The sequence below is a fragment of the Ambystoma mexicanum genome, chromosome 14 (assembly GCF_040938575.1).
Source record: "Ambystoma mexicanum isolate Mex_15411 chromosome 14, UKY_AmexF1_1, whole genome shotgun sequence".
Taxonomy (NCBI): domain Eukaryota; kingdom Metazoa; phylum Chordata; class Amphibia; order Caudata; family Ambystomatidae; genus Ambystoma; species Ambystoma mexicanum.
Genome location: NC_090940.1, coordinates 628,124,802 through 628,152,573, shown reverse-complemented (window position 1 = coordinate 628,152,573; position 27,772 = coordinate 628,124,802). Strand labels below are relative to the sequence as shown.

Here is a 27,772-nt window from a genome sequence, read left to right as displayed (position 1 = left end):
AGTTTTTTCCCCCAGAACGTGCGACATTAGTCAACTGCCAGTCAGACACAAAGCCTTGCGGAACGTAAGCTGCAATCACAAAAGAAATTCTGCAGCGGGGAAGGCAGGGCGGGAGCGATATGGAATACGTCGTCGGACCATCCCATCGAAAGAACGTTACCAGGTAAGAAAGTAACTTGTTCTTCGAGGGGATTGGGTCCTCCGACGTATTCCATATCTATGACAGACTCCCAAAGCAGTACCAGAGCAAGGAGGAGGTAAAGAATTTAGAATCAAAATTTAGAATAGCCAATCAAATAGCAGAGCAAAGGACCGCGCCTTGCCAAAGGCCAGATCCTGTGCTCGGATGGAATCGAGGGAATAGTGACGTACAAATGTATGTACTGAAGCCCAGGTGGCTGCATCACAGATGTTGCGAATAGGAACACCCCTCTGCAGGGCAGTAGATGCAGCCATACCCCTGGTAGAATGGGCCCCGCAAGCCAGCCGGTGGGTCCTTACCCGCCAAGCGGTAGCACTCCGAGATGGCCAAAATAATCCAGCGAGACAAAGTCTGTTTCGTCACAGCTTGCCCCAAGCGCTTTCCAGCGTAACCAATAAAGAGTTGATCGTCCACTCTGACCCGGGACATGCGTGAAACATAAAAGCTTAAAGCTCTCCTAGGATCAAGCCTATGGAGCCTCTCCTCTTCCTTACCAGGATGCGGAGGAGGATAGAATGCCGGAAGAACAACCTTCTGGGCCAAATGAAATTCCGTCACTACCTTCGGAAGAAAAGAAGGACGAACTCTAAGGACAACCCTGTCCCTGTGAAATACAGTGAAGGGTGGCTTAACTGAAAGTGCCTGTAACTCACTCACTCTGCGAGCAGAAGTAACCGCAACTAAAAACACAGTTTTCAGAGTTAACAGCCTCAAAGGGCAAGAATGTAAAGGCTCGAACGGAGCACCCATAAGAAACTTAAGAACAAGGTTTAAATCCCAACCGGGCACCAGGAAAGGTGACGGAGGGAACACATTAGTGAGCCCTTTCAGAAACACTGAAATTAAAGGGATTTTAAAGTAAGAACACTCTTCAGACGAGCGCTTAAAGATGGACAGCCCCACCAGGTAACCTTTAATGGTACCCACTTGCAAGCCCCTGTGGGCCAAAGAAAGTAAAAAGGACAGAACCATGGGGATGTTACATGCAAAAGGATCCACATTCTGAACTCTGCACCAGTCACAGAACGTACGCCAACGGCAACGGTACAGAGACTTTGTTGCTGGCCTTCGGGCCGAAAGCAACACCTCCATCACGTCTTCAGGGAGGTCCCAATCCTTATACCTCAACCTTTCAGAAGCCAAGCGTGAAGGTTGAGGGATCTGACCTCTGGATGGAGAACCTGACCCCCCTCCCGTGAGAGCAGATTGTCTCGGTAGGGAAGACGACGTGGAGGGCAGATGGACAAGTCGAGAAGGTCCGGGTACCACGTCCGCCGAGCCCACGCCGGAACAATGAGGATCATCCGGGAACCGAACTTCCGTAACCTCCGCAGCACTTGCGGGAGGACGGGGACTGGAGGAAACGCGTACAGCAGCGGGAATGACCACTCCACCACGAACGCGTCTCCTAAGGCTCCTTTTGGAGGAAATTCCTGCGAGCAAAACCTTTCGCACTTCCGGTTGACACTGGAGGCGAAGAGATCCACTTGAGGGGTCCCCCAAAGGGCGAAGATCTCCAGGAGAATCTCCTGAGCTAACTCCCACTCGTGAGAGATTGCGCTCTGCCTGCTCAGAGCGCCCGTCACGTTTTCGTCTCCGGCCAGATGAACTGCCGAGATCGAAACTTCCTGCTGGATGGCCCAGAACTCGAGCTGCATCGCCTCCCTGCACAGAGGAAGTGACCCCCCCCCTTTTTGTTGAGGTAGTGCATGGATCAGGACACTCTTTCCTCGCACAGTCGGCAGAAAAGCCTTCAGGGCTAGCCTGACGGCCCTCAGCTCCAACAGATTGATATGGAGTCTGGACTCCGACGGAGACCAACGACCGCTGACTGTCAGCCCGTTGGCATGAGCTCCCCTTCCCGTGAGGGATGCATCTGTCACGATAGTCACCTCCGGCCAGGGAAGCAAAAATGAAGCCCCCTTCATCAAGTTGCCTTCGACGGCCCACCACAGAAGGTCCCGGGCGACCGAGGGCGGCACCTGAACCGGGTCCGACATCCTGCCGGAGGACTGCGACCATTGCGTCTTGAGTGCCCACTGCAAAGATCTCATCCACAAGCGAGCCTCTGGCACCAGAAGAATGCAGGATGCCATGAGGCCGAGCAACCTCAAGAACTCGAACGCTGGGAGCGTCTGGGCATGCTGAAACTTGTGCACCATCTGCTGAATGTGAAGAGCCCTCACCTGGGGAGGAAAACACTGCCCCAGGGAAGTGTCGAGCACTGCTCCAATGTACTGGAGCCGCTGTGTTGGCGTCAAATGGGACTTCTTTAAATTGAGGGAGAAGCCCAGCCTGTGAAGGGAGTGGCAGGTGACGGACAGATGATCCAGGACTTGCTCGGGAGAGCTCCCCCTGATCAACCAATCGTCCAGGTAGGGGTAGACGTGAATTCCCCCTTGCCCGAGATGCTCTGCCACCACCACCATGAGCTTGGTGAAAACCCTCGGGGCGGAGGTCAATCCGAACGGCAGGAACCGAAACTGAAAGTGCGAGTCGCCAACCGCGAACCTCAGGTACTTCTTGTGCTTGGGATGGATCGGCACATGGAAGTAAGCATCCTTGAGTGACACCAACCAGTCCTGAAGCTGAAGGACCTGGAGGACTTGAGAAAGAGTAACCATCTTGAACTTATCCTTCCTGAGGAGTTTGTTCAAACCGCGCAAGTCCATGATGGGTCTCAATCCCCCGTGTTTCTTCGAAAGCAAAAAATAAGGGGAATACCATCCCTTGTTCCTCTCCGCTACAGGCACCAGTTCTATGGCGCCTTTCTCCAGCAGGGCTTGAATTTCCTGCGCAAGGAGCGGATCCGGACTCTGCAAAGAGAGGTTCCCCGGTGGATGGTCGCGAGGCCTGTGCCGAAAGGGAAGACAGTAGCCGTGGGTTAGGATCTCCAGAACCCACACATCTGAAGTAATGGCTTGCCACTCTACAAGATGCTGCGCCAGCCTTCCCCCAACCAGCGAACCATGGGACATGGCCTCATGACTGAGTGGGAGCGGCTGTGGCGTTACCTGAGGGCAAAGAGGCAACTGCCCGAGCGGCCTTGGCACCACGGGTACCCTGTCGTCCACCTCTGGTACCCCTGCGTTGGCCTCTTTGACTGCCAGCTCCTCTCGCTTTACCGAAGGACGAGTAATAGCGAAAGGAACCACCCCTCCACTGCTGTCCCCTAGGACGAAAAGGCAGAGGTTGGCGAACTGCAGCGCCCAACGACTTCGCTGCAGCTTTTGAGGTCTGCAACCTCTCAAGGCTCTCGTCAGCCTTGCTGCCAAAAAGGTGTTCACCATTAAAGGGCATGTTGAGGAGCCGGGACTGCACATCAGGAGCAAACCCCGACTTCCGCAACCACGCAAACCTGCGTATCACGGTGCTCGCCGCCATGGACCTACTGACGCATTCAGCTAAGTCCAAACCCGACTGAACGGACTCACACATGGCATCCTTACCATCCTGGACCATAGCAAGGAAACCATCCCGTTCGTCCCCTTCGGGAATATGTTCAGCCGCTAACGCAACACAGTTCCACAGAGTGTGTGTGAAACGAGACAAGGCACAAATGGAGTTGGCCGCCTGAAGCGCCATTCCACCAGAAGAAAACAACACTTTCTTCGCCCAGCCATCAAAACGTTTGTCGTCCCTATCAGGAGGGATGGTAGGGTACGACGCCTGCTTCGCCGGGGCCGTGGCCGCCTGCACCACCAAACTCTTCGGAGTGGGGTGCCTGGTCAAGTAGCAGGGGTCGCTACTGGCTGGACGGTATTTTCGCGACAAGGATCTGCCCACCGCCGGGAGACTCTCCGGAGCAGTCCAAGCCGCCGCCACCCTTCTCTGTAAAGCCATATGGAACGGCAGTACCGGGTCAGTTGGGGGACCAACATCAAGGATGTCCGTTAGATCATCCTGCACAAACTCCCCTGGGGGAGCAGACCATCCCAAGTACTCAGAAACCCTAGCCATAAGGCGCCGGTACGAGGAATCGGCATGAGAGCCAGGCTCAGGCCTACAAAACTCCACCTCCGGAGAGGTGTCCAGTCCACTGGCATCATGCAGTGACTGCCTCAAATCGTCAAATGACTATGGCCCGAGACAATTTCATCTGGAACCTGACTAGGAACCAGGCCATCAGAATCCTCAACCGCCTCTGAAATATATTCCAGGTGGCGAAAAGAAGGCACCCGAAAGTGCTTGCTCTTAACCAGAGCCTTCCTAGGGGGTTCTCCCGTGCCACGGGGTACCTCCGACACGAAAGGCGTTGATCGAATCGGCACCGGCGTCGAGAGAACCGGCGTCGAGGAAATCGGCGTCGACATCAGATGCAGCGCCGCCAGCATCGGCGGCGTCGACAGCCCTCGAAGCCGGAGCCCCGAGCGTGTCCCTCGACGACCTGAGCGTCGACGGCTTCGACGACTTCCTCGGAGCCGGAGCCTCCAGAAAGCCTGTCGACGCCCTCGACGCCTCAGACGTCGATGTCTTCCTCGAAGACCTCACAGGTGCACACGGTCTCGAACGCGTCGAGGACCGGGACCTGGAACGGGTACGTCGAGAACCAGTCTCCTTGTCCGAACGGGACCTCTCCCGTGACTCGTGCCGACCACTCTTGCGAGCGGTGTCTCTCGACCTCTCACGGCCGACCCCACTCGGGGGCGCGGACGGCTTAGTACCCTGCGACTCAAGAATCGCCAGCATTTTCTTCCCGAAGGAAGCCCATTCCTCCGGTGTCGCACGGCTGGTGGGGTAAGCGACGTGCCGGGCAGAGTCCTCCGAAGAGGACTTGGAAGATGACCGGTGTCGGCGCTTCCGAGAATGCCTCGAAGAGGCTGAGGAGTGGCAAGACCGACTCCTAGAAGGAGACCCACGAGACTTCCGACAATGACGCGGAGAGTCACCCCTCGAATCAACCGTCGAAAGCCCTGCAGGCTTCGACTTCCGGGGCTTGGACACCCGACCTACCGACGACAACTTCTTACGTTCGCGTAAGGCTTTGGACATGAGCGACTGGCAGTCGATACAGTCATCCGTGTCGTAGGCCTCACCGAGGCACCAGAGGCAGGCGTCCTGCGAGTCCGTCACCGACATCTTGGACCCACACTCCCCGCACTCCTTGAAGCCCGGACGCGGGGTCGAAGACTAAGTAGAAGACATCTTCACACGAAGGATTTTCACAAAAACGAACAGGTTCGAAGAACCGAGAAGAACAGAACTCCAAAGAGTCGAGGCGTTAACCGAGATTCACGAAGCAACACGTTCGCGGAAAAAACGGAACTGAGGCTACGGGCGTTGTGCGTCCTACTTAGCACGTCGGAGGAGGTCCTCGACGACGGCGCATCGACGTCATCGACGCAGGACGCAGACAAAAGTTTCCGAAGCAGCAAAGCTGTTGTGATTACATGTCATAGATATGGAATACGTCGGAGGACCCAATCCCCTCGAACTTGATATCAGCTATATTACTTTCCAATGTGTTGAAATCTCCACAACGTCACAGGCCGAAACAACGTTGACGCCAGATGACAATCTAATGGAAGAGAACAAATACATTGTATTCGACAGTTGTTTGATGGATATTATAAGTATGCTGAAATGTGGGCATTCCGTTAGAAGGAAAGTATGTGGGAAGCCATTGAATAATGTGACTCATCAAATAAAAGGCAGTAACGTCAAAATAAAGGCCGCCTGTAGATTAAATCATATGTTCTCATGCTCTGCACAACCGATGCTGGGGAAACTGCCAGCAGGCAATCTACTGTGTGCAGCTGCATCACTTTTTAGTGGCTCCAGTTTTAGAAAGTGAGAGGCTTTCTTTCAGTTTGTGGGACTCCATTTCATTTCTAAAACGCAGTACTACAAATACCAACATGATTATCTGTTTCCGGCCATTAGTGATGCTTGGAAAATTGAACAATTGTCTCTAGCAAGTACATTCGAAGGGAAACGATTCAGGCTAGCCGGCGATGGACAGTGCGACAGCCCTGGATTTTCTGACAAGTACTGCACCTACCACTTTCAGGACATGGATAGTAAGAAAATTGTGAGTTCGTTGGTCGTGCAGGTGTCACAATGTACATTCTCAGTGGCAATGGAGAAACTAGGATTTATAAAATCAGTGCAAGATCTACAATCAAGGAGAATGGACATCGAACTCATAGCCACGGACAGACACGTTTCAATTGCCAAGACAATGAGAGAGCAGTTCCCAAATATTAATCATCAATTTGACATATGGCATCTTGCTAAATCAATCAGTAAGAAAATCTCGGCTGCAGGAAAAAAGAAAGGTTTTGAAAGTATTTTGCAGTGGTCCCAGTCTATCACAAACCATCTTTGGTGGAGCTCAAAAACTTGTGAAGGGTCAGTGGAAATACTACTTGAAAAATGGCGGTCACTGATGCACCACTGTACCAACTTTCACCGCTGGTCAGAAAACGAACATTTCAACCAATGTGAACATGGGCCATTGTCCCCAGAGGAGGCAAGGAAGAAGAAGTGGTTGATTCCATGTTCACCGACACAAAGCCATTCAGAAGATTGTTTGACAAAACTCCATCAAAAGATTTGAGAGGAGTGACAGAATTCTGTCACATGAGGTTTGGAGGTGTTCCACAATATGTGCCTCAAGTACAGACCAAAGCGCTTGCATTTTAGCTTTCGGGGCATGAAACATCACACTCTACTAGCGGTCTTGGCCCATAACAGCAATGTCGGACGTGAACAATCTAGGACTAGGGGTAAAGTAAGGATGCCTCGCTACAATAAGAGCTTTTCAAAACGAACGAAGCAATGGGTGATCCAACCAGTCTATGATGAAATGCAGTTTGACTTTGTGAAAGGCCTTATTGTTGCTGTGTTAGAGAAGCACAGATATGGAATTTTGGATGTTTCTGTGCAGAGCAGTGATGCGTTGCCACCGAACATTGCAATTGTGCCATGTCCACCCAAAGGGGAGCTGGTTGTGAGGTACAAATCCCGGTTTAAATAATTGCAACACGATTGTCTTTTTGTAAATAAATGTTACTGTACAGTGTACCTGGAACCCTAACACCTACCTTCACCATCATGGGTGGCGAAATTGCTGGGTGTCATCTTTGAATTTTCTCTCTCTTCACCTCATATATGTGTATGTATATATTTTTCTCATGTCTCATCTCATGTAAATGTAAATGCAAATGCTGCGCACTGTTATTGGAGGGGAGGCTTGCGTATTGCAAACAATAAAAACAAACAATAAATCTCACTTTTAACTGAACTCCTCTGGTACTTTATACTTTCCCTGACCTTCATCCAAAAATTAAATGTCTCCATAGTTATGATTCTTGGGGCTGCAAAGCTCGCAGACAACGGGGACAAAATTGGGGGCCTTAGAACGCGCCAAGCGGGCCGTGGCATTTGGGAGAGAAGCCAGTTCGCATTTTCACATTGAGGCGCACTACATAGATGGATTCAAAACTTTAAGTTCTCACAGATGCCTTTATTATGGGATGTTGCAAATAAAGAATGCGAAGGACAGCGGCTTTGATTTTCAGCTCACGGCCAGAAGTGGCCCACAAGTCGCACTGGAAGTATAAGGTTGCATTGTTTTTTGACCTTGAGACAGGGACCATGCCGAAAGAACTTCATTTGAAGGGGGTGTGCAATAACGTAAGACGATAAGGCAGAAAATTCAGAAACTAGACCGAGTTTCATTTTAGTTCAGTATACGAAAAATCGTTGTCAAGAGCACGGTCCGTTTTACAGACTGCATTACGAAGAGACACAATGGAAATTTCAAATATAACGTGAGTAAATCTTTAGATGCTTTTATACCGGAATGAAGAATTAATGAATGGATGCATGAATAAATGAATGAATGAATGAAGAGCTAGGAAAAGAAAGGGAAACGTGTTCGTAGTGGGCACATGGGCATGCAGGTCCACAGGTCTCAACTATCTTGTTCCTTGGCCCAGCCACTCTTCCCTGCACTGCCTACCTGCACTATGGGACGGTCTCTGTATCCTTCAGCCCCTTCTCCCGGCACTTGCCACCAGCTGGCCCTATTATTTATCTTGTATTCTACTAACCATGTACAGCACTTTTGCCCCCCTCTCTCCTTCCCCTATCTGAAAGGCACCTGGCCTAGTAGTATTGTTGTCTGTCTTCCCTTTGTTCCCCCCCCTGCCTCGTCGCACCTTGAAACACTTGTGTATAGGCGCTTTACACATGCCATATCATATCATTACACAGGCATGTAGACAAACAGTCGTTTCTCATTGTGTGTTGGCCTCGATTTATCTCGTTACTTTTCGCATTGATTTTAGATACGAACATACTCCATTGAACTATCCTTGCAAGCAAATAGTTTGATCGGCCGTAATAAATCAAATGAGTAATATTAATGAAGTTCGGCTAGCGAGACTAATTATAATTTTTTTGTTTTCATAACAGGTATTTGATCCCATTCTGCCACTGCCATCTGTTTGAGACACCGGCGGATGGATTCTTCAGCAGACACCTGCAGCTTCATGTCAACAACTGGAGCACGATCACCATATTATGGGACGATCGCCAAGGGCCCACATGCCCTTACGCTGTACTAGCAACATATCAACCTTTACGCTGGACTAGTGCCTAGTTGATGGAACAGCCTTGTGGTTCACCGTGCTTCCAAAGTGATTCTTTTTACGAAAATAAACACCCTGTGTACCATAAAGGAACAGCGCGTGACTCAAGATGAAACGGAACAGTTATTGCGGATACAGATAAAAGAAAATAAATGGCTTTCAGAGTTCATATGGCAATTGCTGAATATTCTCTAAACATTTAATGTCAAATAAATGTACTTTACCAAATGTACCGTGTTGCTGTTTCATTTTAAAGTACAGTTTCATATTCCGGATTGTGGTGCGCTGTGTTGTGAGTTGATCTGTGATGGTTTCTGGGTTCTGTGTGGAGTCGCGCAGAAGACGACTGGGCGCGTTTGCCTACGCAGCACAGTAACGTCACGGAGAGAGGCGGGGAATATGAATGTTTTGATAATGTCAGGCTCAGGGGCGGGGGATTTGATTTAGTGCCGCAAAAGCAGGTCAGCCAGGGCGATGGGGGAAATGATAGGATTATCACAAAATGGCAGCGCCCAGGTGCCTGTTTTCACGTGCGTTTAATGGACAAAAACTCGGGTAAGGTCCATAGGAAATTTTTCTAAAATCGAGCCACTTAGGCTTTAAAAAACATGGCCGACCCGTAGGGACAATAAAAAATTTTACCGGATCATGCCTTTAATACATCATCCCAGGGCAGCTCCTCTGCCCGTGCAGCCCATCGGCTAATGGCCCAAGGCAAAGGGCGGATCCGAGAGCTGTGGCGCCAGACCGTGTCTGCAGGTGTCAGCAGGGGAAGCAGCCACCCAGTAAGACAAACCTAAACTAAGCTACCAACTATCCCTCATTTGCTCAGTGACTCATAACCAAACATACCCACTGTGCCCATTGTCTAACCCATACTCCACACAGACCTATAGGAAAAGGCTCTGCAGTTCTCCCACCGAAGTCCCACGGTGCAGTTTCAAACTCCTACCGTTACCTCTAACAATAACCAACACCTCCCTGGTGCAACCGCATTCAACAAAGGGGTTGAAAACACATAATTCCACCTGCAAACAAGCAGAAGCAACCGGCTCCAGTATCCAGACGCGTCGAACAAGGAACAGACTGCCGTCAACCTGCACCAACGGATAAGGTAGGCGGATTTCTCGCACAATCGCAACAATAACAACCTTAGCATTCATCCCACCAAACAATAACACCAGAAAGAAAAGCACCAACCACTCACAGCCATCGCCAGCACTATGAAATCCACTTTGAAAATAAACTATTTAGGGAACCTGTTCGTATCATGAAACCTAGACCTACCCCACTTTTTTTTAGTGTGTACATAGTTAAACTTTTACACAAATTCAAAACACAGACACATAAAAGCAAGATAACAGTATTATAAAATAACATTTATAATGTCCAAGAAAGAAAAAATAACATTCATTACATTTAGGTAGATAAGCATAAAGCATATACTAAACTAGGCAAGGGCATGAAAAAAGACTGAGCGACACACTGTGCCTTTCTAGCATATGGCCAAACTTCAAAAACCCACATACACATATCCATATCCACATATACTTATATATATCTCCCAACAAATAGTATATGCATCAGCATGAATCATATGACCAGGGCATCAGCTGGTTAGGAGTACATTTCAAGATTAAACGTTGGACATCCCCTTCAAATGTACCCACGTATTTATTAGCCTTCTTCCAAATCTGTGTGATGGCAATAACCAGGCTTTTATTGAACCCAGTTAAGCATCGAAGCCAGAAGGTTTCACTTACAATGTATTCCCATGCAAACTCAAATTTGGCAAAATATTTATCATAGATCAGTCTCATCTTTGGGCAGCATGTGAGTACATGTCTATCAGATTCCAGCACCTTATCGTTGAGAACGAGCCTACAGGTCCTCTTCTCAACCAGAATACCAGTCCATGTCCCCTTATTGCTAAGACATTCAGGCGACTGAGTCTAATATCAAGAAGTATTCTGTGTGTTAGCTGGGAAGGCAGCAGTTTTAGATAGTTTTGTGGCTTTTTATATTCAAAAGGCATCTTAGCAAATGTACTTAATGATTTCATATTAGCAACCTTATCATGGCTGGCAGCCCAGTCCCACTTCTCTATAGATTCCTTAAGAGATTTTATCACTGCACCTTCCCATATTCCCCATTTAGAAGACCATCCTATTTTATCAAAGAGTTGAAAAGTTCTATCCTGAAATGTATTCAGAGCCGCCATTTTTCCACCCTCTAGGCCTTCCCCGAAGAATAAACAGATGTTTTCAGGACGAGCAAATTTAATCCTGATATAGAGCTTCGCTCTATTGAGATCTATACGTGCAGACAAGGTCAATCCCAGCTCAAGACGAATTGCCTGGACAAGGGTATATTTAGTGAGCCCCAATAATCTTCTCCAGATCATGCATTCAGTTCCATCAGCCCAATCTTACCAGTCAGAGTTTGAGGTTTCCAAAATATATAGGAATATTGCGGCCAACTTCTGTTTATATACATTAATAATGCCCAATAGGCTGAATCCAGCAATTTTCTTAGAAAAGGACATCACTGCAGTAAAGGTGGACATAACTTTTGCTCTTTTACTTTGTTGCACCATGAGGTTATTTTTTTTTTCAGCCCAGATCTCATGTCCTAGATATTTATTAGCATTTGACTTCTCCTATCACACCCAGCGAGCAAGAGATTCCAGAATTTTTACAACAATTACGGCCAACAGCCATAAATGTTTTAGACAGATTAACCTTTAGGCCATTATTAGATGCATATTCACAGACAGCACATTAGCACTATTGCAAATGCCGCTGTAAGTATAAAATATGATAATATCTGCATAACTAATCCAACCTATCTTGTGGGTACCTATTTTGGGCAAGGCATTCATTTTCCTTAAAGATTGCTCCAAAATCGGCATAAACAAATTGTACAGCGTGGGTGCTGGGGGAACAGCCCTGCCTGACACCTACCAATAGATACAGAGTCAGACATCGGACCCTCGTTGTCAAGCCGAACCCTGGCCTCACTTTTGTCGTTTATCATCATGCAAAAATAGAGTAGATGTTTAGACATGCCAAAGGCTTCCAAGTTTATTCCATAGCTTCCTACGTTCAGTGTCGAACGCAGAAGAGAAGTCGACAAACAGAATATACAAAGGTAACTTATCTGAACCATTGGCCTGCTCAATTAATATATTCACAATGAAGATATTGTCATTTGTAGAGCAGCCTTTGCGGAACCCCGTTTGGGCCATATCCAATATGTTCATTGTTTAGCCATTTGTTAATCTCGCTGAGTATTAGAGTACAAAAGATCTTACTAGGAACATCAGTTAACGCAAGAAGGCGGTAGCTCTCAGGGAGATTGTGGGGCCAGTTCTTATACACAGGGATGATATTGGACATCTTCCATGAATTTGGCATGATTCCAGTATTAATCCCCTTGTCAAATAGAACGGCCAATATTTCCGCCCATAATTCTGGGCTAGCTTTAATTATGATATTACAAAGCCCATCGGGTCCTGGTGCTCTAGAAGATTTCAAGTTCTTAATTATCAGTATAATCTCGTCCCTGCATATGGTCATTAGGGATAGTGTTTTTTTACAGCTTAATAGGTTCACCTTTAAATTTGTCGGTAAGAAACTTAGCCCAACTAGAACTGTCAATAGGAACAATAAGCTCATGGTTTCCAGCATTGCTAATAGATTTAAAGCTAGCCCAGAATTTCTTAGTATCACCAACAATCAGAAGCCGCACCATATGTTGCCAATTGATATCTTCAGATACCAGGCACCGTCTAATCCCATTTCTATGTTTATTCCTAATCCGTCGTTTGGCTCTATTTAGCGACTCAGGGCTAATATCACATTGATCACATAAGCACATTTCTCTACACATCCCAATTTCATGCCCCGGATAACCTTGTCATACAGTCTGATCGCCTTGTCCATTCTTATAAAGTCTTAGCTTTACACCTATATGCATCAATACGTACATACATTCAGATATCCAGTTCACTATTTTCTGCAGATTGAGTGGCCAGATGCTCTAAATGTAATCCTCTACTCCAGATTCTTGCCTTCGTTAAATTGGCATCAAACCATCCTAGTCTGTTACCCTTACAAGAAACAACTTCCCCAATATTATCCGAATGTACTTGTTTTGTGTCCCACATAACAGTACACGTCAACAGGGCATGACCACTAAATGAATTCATCACTATTTTGAAGTCAATGAGACGTTCAAACAGATATAATCCAGCATTGATGTATAAAGGCCATTTGTCCAAGTGGAGGTGATTTTGGACTTCTCAGACCCAAATCCATTCGCCACCAGCAGTTGTGTCCATTCTAAAGGTTTTCCACCTTTCAGCTTTTATTATATCTGCATTATTAGACAAAATGACATTTGAATTCAGACCGCCAACCAGTATAACATTATCACACCCTGGAAGGTACATTTGCCAGTTAAGCATTCACATATATCCAATTGGATAGCAACAGTATGATCGTTGCCAGGAGGATCATATATATTAACCAGCATAATTCATACATACTTCTACCATGAGTACATTAGGATTATTAGGTACTAGAGTACATTAGTGCAAACTGAGAACATTTGACACCAGAATAGTTAGGCCCCCATATGGTCTGCCCTTTTCTCCTCTTTTGGCATAGTTATGATCTGCAGTATAGCCATCAAAATGATGATTGTATGAGCCAGGTCTCTTGTAGGAAAATAATTTGTGCCTTACTGAAGAGGCTATAGGAGCCCGGTTTAGCCAAAACATGGCAATGTCCTTGAGTGTTAATTGATACTACAGTGAGTTCAGCTCAGTTGCCATTGTTGATGGATGGCAAGAAAGAGCATAACCATCCCCAATGGGATTTCTCTACAGCATCCCCACCCTTAGCAGACCCTCCAGAAAATTGCGGCATGAAATGGAAAATATTGCGGCACAAAAAAGAAAAAAATTGCGGCACCCAACTGCGTTTTTTGCGGCATTTTCTAACGTTGGAAAATATATCATTTAACATCTTTTTTTAGCCTAAAACTAAGTAATTGCAAGGCTTTTGTTAGTGAGGAACAAAATGTGTTCTGTCTGGCTGCGCTCTGTAGGACAGCCAGGTCGAGTCACCACAGCCTAACATTTTGGATTGTGGTGGGGGAAAGGGGATACAGCCTGATGAGCTCCAGGGAAATGGTGCTGTGCCACTACTTCCAGCAGACAAGTGGAAAGCAAATAAACAGATAGGCTTGAATTCAAAAGTGTAACCCTGGTTGAAGCCCATAGGTTTGCTTTTCGCTTGTCCTATGACCCCAGGAGAGAGGGGAAACAACTCTACACTTCTCCATGGAAGGAATCCATGAGGCCAAGACACAGGGGCAATGCAGTGGCAGTAACTGCAAGCCCATAATACCTAGCCAAACAATGAACTCTCTTGGGTGGTCATAATTCCTTGGTTATGCCACCCACACATGGTGACTAAACACACCCACAAACAGAAATGAAACAACACAACACTACCAGGGGTCAAGTCCTACAAATTAAAGTGGGGGAGGGAACTCATTAACAAATGCAATGGCATGTGATGTCATCAGAAATTAGCATATCAAGGTGAAATATGCATATATCATTAAATTGGCTTTGCATAACCACCAAAATTGCACAGGACGAATGGCATTTGCCTTTCATAAATTTTAACACCCAATTTTGTGCGTAATTGGTGTCATACAGCCCAGCCTTGATTCAAGGCTGGGCTGCATGATACAAACGCTCGTAGCCGGTCAAGTGGCACAGCGAGTAGAGCGCACGCTTTGACATCAGTGCAGAGCCTGTGAACGCAGGTTCGAATCCCGGCAGCGCCAAACTCAGCGTTTCATCCTTCCGAGGTCGATAAATGAGCACCGCACACCGTGGGTAATAATAAGCAGCGCTCAGATACCTGAGGGTTCGTAGCGCTATATAAATGCCAAATTATTATTATTATTAGCTGTATTCGTTTCAAATTGCTTTACAATTATTGTAAAGCAATTTGAAACGAATACAGCTAAGAGAGTCTTCAATTGGCATCATGCAGCCCAGCCTTGATTCAAGGCTGGGCTGCATGATACAAACGCTCGTAGCTGTATTCGTTTTCAAATTGCTTTACAATTGGTATCATGCAGCCCATGATACCAATTGTAAAGCAATTTGAAATTAACACAGCTACGAGAGTCTTCAATTGGTATCATGCAGCCCAGCCTTGAGGCTGGGCTGCATGATACCAATTGTAGACGAGTGTCAGGAAGCATTAAGTTTATGCTTTCTTTTCCGGCGCTCGACAGGAAAGTAATTTACTTTTCTGTCGAGCGCCGGGAATGAAAACAGTCCAGTGGCCTCTTTGGGTGCTCTGAGTTGGGGGCAGATGAGTGGACAGGCCAGTGCTTACCTGGCTAGCTTCACCAACTGTCAGCTCGGGCACTCAATGAGCCTTGGAGGTGCCTGGGGTCACAGCCAAATGATGTGCATCTCCCAGGCCTGCGTGACCCTCCCCCAATCCTGGGCCTGCAACGCAGAGCCGAGGTGTTAACCCTCAAGCTGCTGCAATCAGCAGCCAGCTGTGTTCGCTCTAAATCATTAAATGAGCGCGAAAAAAGACACTAAGGTAACGTGTCTTTTTTGCGCTCATTTAATGATTTATAGCGGCAATTGCAGGAAATGGCAAATTTTGCGATTTTTTTGCAAATCGCAAAATCGCCATAAGGTGGATGGTCTGCCTTAGGCATCTTTCCTTGATCTCAATCCCGCGTCACCACCTGAATCAGCACTTTCAACTCCAACATCAAACAGATATCCACTCCTTTTCAGTTCATCCTTACAATCCCTCATCAGACAGACCACTGTTTCGGAAAAGCAATGAACCCGGGTTGACGTCCCCGGATATTGTTCTACAAACATAAAATCCCCAATGCTAATTGATAGTTGATGATTTCCAGCAGCTTGCTTCTATTGATCAGCTTCCTATTTTTCTTGCCGATCTAGTGAATTGTCCCCTTGGTAGACAATTATTCTCACTCTCAGAGGAAGGTTAAGAGACCATAAAAGAGACATGACCCTGCTATGTTATCTGGGGTAATTCCTGTACCGGGCTTATAAACTTCACTTTAGGCTTCTTTTTAGAGATTGGGGCTTACATAGCTTCAATAAGACTATCAATACTAATATCTAGAGTCTCACAATCACTACCAGCCATGATCTCCACTAATGTGGATTCTAGATTTTCATTACATATATCCACTGTGACAGGTATCGATGATATACTTTTTTTGTATAGTTGGAGCCATAGGACTTACAGTTGTATTCACCTTAATCATATCTTTAAGCAGATCATCGTTATTTCTAACTTGGGAAACAATAGTATAACAGTCTTAACATAATTGTCAGGGCAAAACTAATTGCCGTATTATGAATGTCCAGTTCCTTAAGCTTATTTCCAATGTTACAGTTATCACATTCATGGCAAGTACTTGAATGCATAGTCTTGATTTGCACCATTCGCCTCAGTTAACCCACCCACAAGGCCAGTAAGTCATGGCAAGCAAGAAAGTCTATCCGTAGCCAGTGCATGTGGAATACTGGGTGTTGTATCAGCAACACAAATGTCTGGGGCAGCGTTATTTCCAGATTCCACATCGTGCCCATGTGCATTCATCTGCTCCAAGTTAGATATTTGGCCTTCAAGGCTCAAGCACAAATTTAACTGAATTATTATTGTCAAATTCTGCTGAGATGCAAGCAGCCTTGTTAAAGAGTACACCAGTTCCTTCTGGTTTGGTATGTACCATTGCAACCGCAGTTTGTTCCCCAAAAAAAGTTAGTGATCTTCTTTTCTTTGGATAGGTTTGGTTTTAGTACTTATTTCTACCATATCTGCTTCAGGCACACCACTTCTGGTCTTTTTGCTGCCTTTCAGCTTACTACTAAATTTTATTTTAGTTAATCTGCAGCAAAGCAGTAAGTGGGGCCGTTTAGTAGCTCAGTAATAGCAGCCTAGGCTCAATGACAAATCAGCAGCCACCAACAGGTGTGAGGTAGCAAGTTTGTCGAGTATCCAATCAACAGCGTATTCCCAGGACCAAGTGTTCAGTGCAGTACCCACAGCCGTATGTCTAATATTCTCCAGCTGGTTCAAAGATAGTCAAATCCACAGTCACCAGCTAGACAGTGCAGGGCCCAGGCCGTATCCAAATTAATTATAATTGCTTGTAGAGGTCAGAGGCAGTACCCACATTGACTTCACAGAAAAATAATTAGGTTCCACACAGAGAACGGTTAGTGCACTACCCTATCCAGAATGCAGTTCAAAGTTGTTCTTTGCCTCTTAGCCAGTTCCGCAGAGATGGTGCGGCTAAAAGTGCTATGTCTGCAGTCGTCGCACTACAAAATGCAGAACTCAAGGATCAGAAAACACTGTCACGAAGTGCAATAGAATTAGGCTAGGCCCACAGGTCAGTACGGCTCAAAGGCCCTAGGCCCGCAGGCGTGGCATTTCAAGGTTGAAAACTCAAGACTCAGAAGCCCTTTGTTCCACAGAGTGTAGCTAAGCAATGGTCAATACGGCTCAAAGGCCACTGGCCCACAGTCGCCCGTACTGCAGTGTGTATAGCAGTGGATGAAATGCAGATTATTCGGAAAAAAAATTAATGTTGCGTGTAAACAGCCCCCGCTGATGACAATAGTCAGCCGTCAGCAGTATGTGTATCAGAGGCGGGCAACCATATCAACACCGCTCTCTGGAGACTCTGGGTCTCTGGGGTCTCCAATCAACTCCCCTCACTAGTTCACACCAGGGGAAAATGCAGTGTACTGCAATGTATACGGCATCTTACCTCCAACACGCCGCTGGCAGCTCCACGTTACGCTGCGAAGACCGTTGCCAAGACCGCTGAGACTGGCTGAGCTTGAGCCGATTCTCGAGCCACTCTGCAGTCTACAAACTCTCTAAGCTCGTTGTCAGTCTCAGTCATGTTCCTGGCAGACTTCAGAACTCCGAGCACAAAAGCACCTGCGCTAACAGCCTCAAACAAGCCTGCTGGGAGAAGCCTGTTAGAGGAAGGGACCTACGCAGAACGAACACGCTCATAACACAACCGTACCCATAGGTAGCTGTCTCAAGCCACACTGGTTTCTGAGTCAGATCAGCCGGTTCCAACACAAACCTTACCAGCCGCTTCCCACTCCCACTATATATGAGTCTCTAAGCTAGGCGTATTTTATTACTGCCGGCCATTCTGTGAAACCTAGGCCTTTCCTCCCGTTATCTAGGTGTCTCAAATCTAGGTGCTACTATTGCACTTAGCCATTGAATTCACTATTACTGCATTTACTGTTCTGCCTCATTTTAGGCCCTTCTCGCTATGATATCACATCTACTGCTATTGCACAAGCTGTTGCCCTCCACCCCCCCCCCCCGTCCCACATGTTAGGCCATTCTCCCTCTATCCTGGTGTCCCAAACCTAGGTGCTGCTATTGCATTTATTGCCATCAAATTCAATGTTGCTGCACTTACTGTTGTGCCCTGTGTTGGGCCCTTTCTCTACCTAACCAAGTATCCAAAATCTAAGTGCTATTATTACATTTACTGTGTTTCCATTTACTATTATTGCACTTACTGTTATTACATTTACTGTTGCACCTCCATGTAAAGCCCTCTCTCCCTATATGCAGGTGTCCTAAATCTAGCTGTTGCCATTTCATGAACTCTCACATCTGCTGCTATTTTAGTCTTGGGTGCATCAACCCTGATAGCTTATCCTAATCCTCTGCATCTGCAGCTACTCTCTGACCCCCACATTGCTCACCTGTTGCACTACTCCATCCCACAACCATGACTAACTTGCCTAACCGAGATACCACGACAACCAAGACTACCGCCAAATAATAACACACCCCACCTGGCCCTTGTCCTCTGTACTAGCCCCCTCATTCACAATCGCCCTCTGCATCCCAGTTCACACTGCCATCTCCGACCCCTCCACTCGAACACCCATACACTGCGACAACCCTCGCCCTACCCCCAATCACCATACCTCCTCTAAAACTATACGAGGAGCGCTCTGGCGGGACAAATACCATACGGCCACCGTCCCACCATCACCTCCCACACCCCCAAGCATCCACTTAGAACATCGCCCTACCCCCCACTCCTACACCCTGCGCTTTTTTCAACTCACAAGCCAGAGAAGCTCTCTGGCATTCCAAACATCACGAGCCACACGCCCATGGCATTGGTGCAGTTACGCATGAACTCTCCCCCCAAACCTGTCCTCCAACCCCTGCCAAAACCCCCTTGACACCTGCACTAGCATTCACCCACTCGTCCAGAGCTCCACGTCGCACCATCATCAAGTCTCTGCTGACACGCATTCCATCCATCCCCCCCATCAAACCCACACCTCCTCATCTCAAACATCACCCCTTCAAAATCCCAGCATCTCCTTAACAGCGCAGACCCGCTAAGACCTCTGCACCCTGGCGACTCCCCCACACTTCACCTGCAAATCCCTCTCACCCTACCCCCGTCCCCCCTTCCCCTCAACTCCTCGAACCCCACCAACAGACCTCCCCCTTCAACTCCTTTCCCTTCTCTCAAGTAGCACGTCTTGCCACTTCTAAAACTGTTGCTTCATCCCCTTTCCCCCTCTGACCCTCCAACACTCTCTCACATTCCTCTTGCAGCCAAACGCACAAAACACAGAATTGGTCACCTGCCCTCTCCATAGAGTCTCCATACCTCGCCATTTCTTAATCAGTCCAACACCCGATCCATTCCCAGCCCTATATTCAAGCCCACCCCACTTCTTCTAACACAACCCCTCACCCAGTACACCTAAACCCCTTGCTCCCTCCAGACACGAACCACACCAAACAACTTGTCTGGCTGAGATGGACATTTCCCACCAATGATCCACCCCACCACGTCATGAACACTTAGTCTCTTCCCCCCGCACCACCTATTCTTCCCGCTCCCTATCGACTTAACCAACTCGCCCCCGTCAAAGAACACTTCTGTACCAAACCCCCACTACCACCCCTCGATCAGCCTCAGCCACCCAGACTATTTCCACCACACCTTGCATCGCAACGACTGACACCTTACCCACCGCTTTTCAATCCAACCATACCCTCCCAACCCCGAGTGTCAGGAAAACCCCCACGCCACACAAAGTCACCTTCCTCCTTTTCAATGCTCACTCCATAGCGAGAAACAGACAACATCTTTGACCTCCTACCCTCTGACAATCCTGACATTTTCATCACTGAAACTTGGTTCTCTGCCTATTTTGCTCCAGTCGCCCACAAGGCATTCCCCCAGGCTACTCACTCATCTCTCACAATAGACCTTCCAGAGGTGGTGGAGTAGCAATCCTCTATAGACCTAATTTCTCCATCTCACTCACCGAAATCAGCCATGCAATGCGAACTGTGAATCCCTTCTTGTGAAACTCTACTGCCAACAGTCTCTCACAGCTTTCTACTCCTATACAGAGCCCCCAGATATGACAGACATTTTGCCAACAATCTGTGACTCGCTAGCTACCATTCAGGTAAACCCCCCAACCGTCACACTACTCGGGACTTCAATATCTGGTTTGATGTGCCAAACAAACCTATGACCCACCCCCTGGTTGACAATGTAGAGGCACTAAACCTCTCCAGTCATACGACTGGTCCAACCCACTCTGGAGGTCACACTCTCGATGCAATCTTCAGCCCCTGCGACCTCTTCTCTGTATTTAGTCCCAAACCGCTCATCTCGACAGACCAATGTGCCATCCCTTCTCTGTCCACACTCCACCCCCTCCACCCAAGGTTCTCCCGGCCCGCACACATGATCACTAATTCTGGAACAAAGTCAAGGTACTCCCTGATCTAGCTGAAGGCATGCTACACAGTCTCCCAGCACCGCCGACCCCAGTTAGACAGTTAACCATCAAATCCTTTGACTCCTGGCTTAAAGCATCACTACTTCCACTCACCCCCTCATGCCCGCAGCCTCTCACAAAGGACCGGGCCGTCCCCCAAATGGTTCACACCCTATCCAAGGACCTTCAAAAGCCAAAACAAATCCTGAACGCAAATGGCAAACATCCAAAAGCCCTCAGCAGATCTATGTTCGCCGGCCACCACCGTAATTACAAACATGAAATCCGAAAGGCCAAAAAGGCCTATTACAATACACTAATCCTGTACTTTCGCCACAGCAGCCAAGAGCTTCACAGGATCATCTCCGAATTGGTGAAACCCGCCTGCACCTCTGCCATAACGCCCACGCAAACACTCTGCGACTCCACCTCACTGCATTTCTACAACACATAACTAGAAAAGATGGCTATCCTTAATACCCAACGTTCTACCCTCACCCCCTGCCCCACACCTCCCCCTCCTGTCTCCACCGCTCCAATGCCATCTTTCGACTCTTTCGACCCCATCTCGAGAGACAAGTTCCTTGATCTACTATCGGCAGCAGACCCTCTGGATCCTCCCTTCACCCCTGTCCTGCCTCTCTTGAAAGGAATATTCTCATCCACATGTGCATGAGAACAAGCAAAGTCCATACTAAATGACTCCCTCACCTCTGGCATCTTTCCTGAGGCCTTTAAAATCGTGCATGTCAATCCTCTTCTGAAAAAGGCATCCCTCGACCCCAAGAATTACAGGCCGATTTCCAACACGGATTCTTGGCGAAACTCATTGACCACGCAGCATACTCTCAGCTGAACAGTTTTGTAGACTCCAACAACCTACTTGACCCAGCTCAATTAGGCTTCAGCCAGCGCCATGGAACAGAAACTACTCTGATCTCGATCTGGGATGATCAAGGTGTTGGCAGACTAGGGGGCTGTGCAGCGCTGGTTCTCCTTGATTTGTCAGCCGCCTTTGACACTGTTAACCATTCTATCCTCCCTGACAGACTTCACTACCTTGGTATCCGAGGCTCTGGACTGGATTGCCTCATTCCTCAACAACAGGAAACAAATCACTTTTCTCTCCCCTTTTCTCACAACCGCTCGCACCATGAACACTGGAGTACCACAAGGCGTTTGCCTCTCTGCAATCTCTATCTGACCACTCTACCAGGGATCATCCGCATGCACAACCTCACCTGCTACAACTACATTGGCGATACCCAAATTGTCCTGAGAATTCTCAAAACAAGTTTCAACCCACAACCCGACCTTGAAGCTTGCCTCAGAGACATTGACAAGAAACAACCTTCTGAATCCAGATGAAACTGAGATCATGGTGGGCAGCAACACTGCCCTTCTCCTGCAACCACTCCCATACCCCCCTCCCTCGGCACCCTTCCTCCTACTTCCGAAATAGTCGTATATCTTGGCTGCACTATGGACTCAGGCTTAACCCTGTCCCATCAGATCAAGGTATCAAAATCTTGTCACTACCACCCCAAACTCATAAAATGCATTGTCCTTTACCACAGCTTTCCCAACAGACTCGCCACTATGTCTGATGTTATGTCAAGATTGGACTATGCCAATGCCTTATAGCTCGGTACACCGGCATACCAACTTGCCAGACGACTCCTTGCACTGGGACACAGGGATCCCATCTCCCCTGCTCTCTGCACCCTCCACTGGCTCCCCATTGGACAAAGGGCAACTTTCAAAATGCATTACCCACTGAGCAGTGCACAAAAGCGAGCTAGCATACTTACAAGAGCAGATTACATCCTAGCAACGAAAGGTCTAGCACTGCCCTCTTACTAGAGATTCCAGCCTCCAATTCGACCAGGATTGGAGGGTCCACTAACACAACCTTTGTTCCAACTCTGTGGCACTCACTCCCTCTTCACATTCGACACACCCAAGACTACATGGCCTTCCGTAAAGCTCTAAAAACCTGGCCTTTTCCGTAAACCATGATTAGTACTGTATCAGGCCGCCGAAACTCACCAAATTCTAGAATCATGAGTTTGATGACATTAAATTAGAAAGTATTTCAGCCAGCCAACAAGTGTTCCTAAGGATACCGTGGGAAGTGACCACAGAAACCAACCATCAAGGTAGAATTAGGAACTGTGAAGCCAGAGTTGCAGCCTTCGTGTCCTGCTGGTTCCATGATGTGCATCTGCTGACTCTCCACTGCCCGATACTACTACACAGGCCTAGTAGCCCCTCTGTCTTCAAGTTGATCAAACCCATTCACTCCCTGCCTTGCCCGACTACATACTTAAGATACAAACCATCCAAGGCACTAAAACATACCTTTACACAGCATGTCCCTGAACACCATTGTCTCGATAGGGCTAGGTTGCTACGAGTTATATCCTGACCAATAACCAATATCCTGCCAAGACCTACCCTGTAACCCACCATAAACCATAACCAGAGACCCTGAAGATGAGCTCCCGGATACATTGTGCTGTGCCTAAAATAATGACCCTCAGAATGTGCAAATCATAAATTACTATCGTTCGACCTGTGAATCTACCTCAGAGTAACGCTACCACAAAACATGAAAAGGATCACCAGCAGGTCATCAGACCCAAAATAAACAGGAGCAGCAGGCCCCTACAAATAAATCATCCACTCCAGACACTTACCTATCGTACCACCATGCTCACTTCACTTTACACCAACAAACAATAGAGCGCAGCTATAGCCCTCAATCAATTTCGGCCTAGCTGAACACATACAAACAATTCTCCATGAACAACCTTTTAGACCGCAACTATACCCCCACCAAGAAGGAAGAAAAAAAAAAGGAAAAAAAGGCTGCACACAGATGTCCTACACAGGCCTAATGCCGCCCAGAATGCAGTCTCAGATCAACCACCTGACTGCACACATTCGACTGACCTCTCACTACCACTATACCTAATGTTAGGATGCAGCCACCATCACGCAAATCACACTGGCTGCACACATGATCTGATTTGTTATTTATAATGCGCTTAATACCCACAGGTTTCTAAGCGCGGACCTGGGAATTGAACCTGTGATGCTCCGGGTCATCTTGCTTCCAAGGCGAGTACTTGGCGCCCGAGCTATCCTCCCAAGGCAAGACATATTGAGTGCACACAAGCACTGTATAATACCCTCTCGAATGACACGGAATGCAGTCCAACGGCGTTCAACCAACAACGCTTTGAGATCATCCCAATGATATAGAGCGCTATATAAATGCCAAATAACATAACAGTAGCACCTACTGCCCATCAAAAGGGAATTGTTATTGATACAGTACTGTTGAGCACTTGGAGCTGAAAACACATGGATATGGAAGGGGCAACTTGTTCTACACCATCAACTCTCCTGGTAGTAGGAGGTGGCATGGCAGAGGAGAGCAAATGTTGGGGCAGTGTGCACCACACAAGCAAATAATAAAAAAAACACTAAAGCTTCTCAAAAGACAAAAAGTGAAGTGGATAATTAAACAGCTAGTCACACCACATGCAGAAAGTACAAAAACATGTCCTACCTGCATCCAAATGGTCTGACTGCACTGTAGAGTGTGTAGGCGTGTACATACATGGCCACCCGGTCTGCAAGGTGCTGCAAAGAAAGAAATTCAAAATCAAAGAACTTTTACCTTCATGGGTGGGACAGAGCATACGTACAAACCAGGCCTTTCAGATAAAGCGGCATGCACACCTATTCTATGAAACTAAACTGAGCAAGGTGCGAGCCCTGGCTCATGCTGGCTGACCACAGTTTCTCATTTGGATTCTGCCTTTTGGATTGGAAGGATTAGAACCCATTGATGGCCCTGGATTGAGAGAGCCACCATGGTCCATATTTTAGTAGGATGGGGAGACCAATGGAAAGATAATGTGGGCCAGAAAATTGAACTGCCTTCAGTGCATCACCCCAGGCTGCGGGTAGTCCGGGTGCCAGGCTGTATGCACATCCAGATTGAAGCGGGAAACACTGAAGAGGATTGCAAAGAAGACTAGACTTGCATGCGGAAAACAGATTTTACCCTGCACTCCCTTCATTAGATCTTCATTAACATTCACAAAAAACACTGTCTCCGCCTGTATGGAGGATCTCTGTCGAAGACAAACGTTGAATTGCGGGCTAGAAACATACACAATTTCACTTGTAAAATGCTCATCACTCCTACTTTGCAGGTGTAGTACCAGAATCAAATAAAGAGAAAAAGAAAAATGCAAAAAATTACATAAGTTTGGATGTTAAACTTAGAAACCAAACATCACTTTAAGGCAGTGGATCTGACCCCCCACATGAACCAGTGAATGAATTATTTCTGCTCGATGAAATCAAATCCCTGAGTAGTGCAACCTTTTCTTGTATTTTTTTTCTCACTTTACATTTTTTGTATTTTAAGCCCTTATTTTGGTTTCACACAAATGTCGCCCCATATTCGAATGTTTTTGTGACGGGACTGTCATTGCATGCACACTTTTTACTAGGTTGAATTACACCCCGTGCCCTATAATCGAAATATCTGTCCCCTGGTGATGCAGCAAGAGATCTTCACAGTCATTTTCTGAAAAAAAGCGAAGCTAGCACTCAACCGGAGAGCTACTCCATGATTCTGACCATCTCCCACTGCATGTACAGCAGCCTTTCGAACACTGTCAAAGCAGTTCCTTCTTTATTCCCCGTCCTCCCTCCCGCTCGGCGCAAGCACGTTTGCTTTTTTATCTGCTTCAGGCTTCTGGAAATGCAGGTTGCGAGTCAGCTTTGTTAAGTAAGAATTTGTAGAGTCCAACTAGTGTGGGACCTTACAAGACTTACCCATTGTTATTAGGTAACCCACCTTTTAATATAGGACTGTACTACGCAAGTTGGTAGTGAGACTGAGCAGCCAGGCATATCTCAAGAGGGGTAATGTGAGCTGTTCGGATTCAGTTCAGCAAGAGCAATAAAGTAGGTGAGTAAACTTTTCTCTTTTTTATGTTTATTGCTGCATTTTTAGCAAACAAGATACCTTATAGAACAATTAATACAAAAAAGTGAATGATCCTTAAAATATCAATACAAAACAAATGTCTGATGAATATTCAAACCCATAAAATTACAAAAACAGTCAAATTATTGCGGGGTTAGACAGCTACATTACTACACAAGCAGGTCTATGCGATTTGTAAAGTTGTATTATTGTATACATATTCCAGCACACCCAGTGACTTTGAGGTCAGTAATAACACTTATTCGTGATTACCATTACAATATTGAGTTTGAAGGAGGGAAAAGTTAAGTTAGATCAGAACATACTCCAAGTAGAAAAAGTTAGATTCTCCCAGAGGGATGTAGGCAGTCTTTCATTCCAGCAATAATAGTGTTCAACAATTAAAACCTGAAAGGAAACACCCACTGCCCAAGCCAATAGGTTCAGAAGGGAGCCAGGACAGCCAAAAGTCAATGATCCAATTCAAAGATCTGATGCCTTCTTGGAAAATGTTTTAAAATACTCCATAGTTCTGTAGAAAATCACATAAGCTGAAGAGAAGCCACCTTGAAGAAGCACAAGCTGGGAGGCCAGTGCAGGTGAGTTGAGGTCAACTCAAAAGGGGGTTAAAAGGGTACTCCTCAAGCTAGGAAGCACCACAAATGGCAAAAGGTAGATGTACCCCAAGTCCCACAGTACCTGTGAATTGAAGAATTGGTTCCAGCTGGATGCCTTCATGTTGCAGTTCCTGGTCCTTGGTTATGGTGTTGAAAGGGAGGACGTCTGGTGAGCTGCTGCGGCGGCAGGAGAAGGGGGGGATAGAGGGGGGAAGAGGGGTAAAAAGGAGACTCAGCAGCAATGGATTTGCCTCAATTCGGTAGCCTTTTGTGGTTTTGGTGCCTTTTTCTCAGCGCCAAAGAAGAACAAACAGCTCTGGTTGGAAGTTACTTGATCCCCCTCGGCCCTGGACTGTGGTGAGGGGACTCTGGATGAAGGGTTCCTGCTTCTGTAGGGTCCTCTGGATGTCCACAAAGTTTTGACCACATTTGGACTTCCGAAGAAAATGCACTCGATAGTCAGGGGTCCCGGGCACTGGGATTCTGTAGCCTTGGAAAGTGACAGGAAGTCGGGGTTGCACCAAAGTGGAACTTGTCTTAAGGCTGGTTCATCACACCAGCCCAAGGGAGGAAGTCGCCCCTTGCGGGTCTTCCCAGTCGAAACGAAAACTAGGTCAGCACAGCTGCAGGGCTTCACCAGGCACTTTGCATCCAGAAGGGTGCTGCCGGCATTTTAGCGTCTTCTTCGTCTGATGTTGTCCTCCAGTGGTTGACTGCCTCTACTCCCAAAAACCTGGCCTTTTAAGCAAGTTCCCATTCTTTCACAGACCTAGGCTGTCAATCGCCCAGCACGATGCCTGTCCTCCTGGACAGCCAGCCGGCCAATCAGAACTGGTTTCACTCAGGCACACCTAGAGACCTAGGACATGGAGGTTTCAAAACCCTTCCTCACTTCCTGCCTTTCCAGAGACACTGGAGCCGGGGCAGGCTTTAGGGTTGAAGCCTGTCAAAGGCAAAATGCACAAAGGACTCAAACCCGATTCAAACAACAGAGTAAAAGCCCAGAAGGAACTAACTGACAAGAAATGGTGAGAAAAGAAGACTGGGGCCATTTTGGGAAAACAGCCACCCTTGGGTGCTGTACTGCAGCTGAGCAATCAGCCTGCAGATACATTGCATAACGGTAGTGAAAAATAAACCACTGCCACTAGCCATTCGAGTTAGTAAGTGTACCAGAACGTTACACAAGTGGGATAAGGGTTTACTATGTACCCCCACCCCAGCACTCCACATAGGGTGGTGTGTGCTGGACCCACAAAAGAAAACGCAAGACAGACAGGAGTCATCTTACTATTGTTGGGAACAGTAATTCACCCAATAAAATGTAGTTAATTAAGGGAAGTCCGAGGGACTTCTCAGTGGCACTGTACAAAGGGTGCTGGGTGCCACAATGCAAAAAGCAGATCCCTATGGAGTTTACCAGACTCCAATAAACAGCAA

The 27,772-nt window shown here is 47.2% G+C and overlaps 1 protein-coding gene across 1 annotated transcript in view; it reads right to left on the bottom strand.

The window, feature by feature from the left end:
* The window catches only part of PSMA3 (proteasome 20S subunit alpha 3), a 261,063-nt gene that overhangs the window by 112,842 nt on the left and 120,449 nt on the right, over positions 1 to 27,772 (bottom strand). Inside the window, exon 5 of the mRNA XM_069638091.1 lies at positions 24,279 to 24,352. Within this exon, the coding sequence (XP_069494192.1) occupies positions 24,279 to 24,352 (74 nt within the window). The remainder of the gene's footprint in view (positions 1 to 24,278; positions 24,353 to 27,772) is intronic.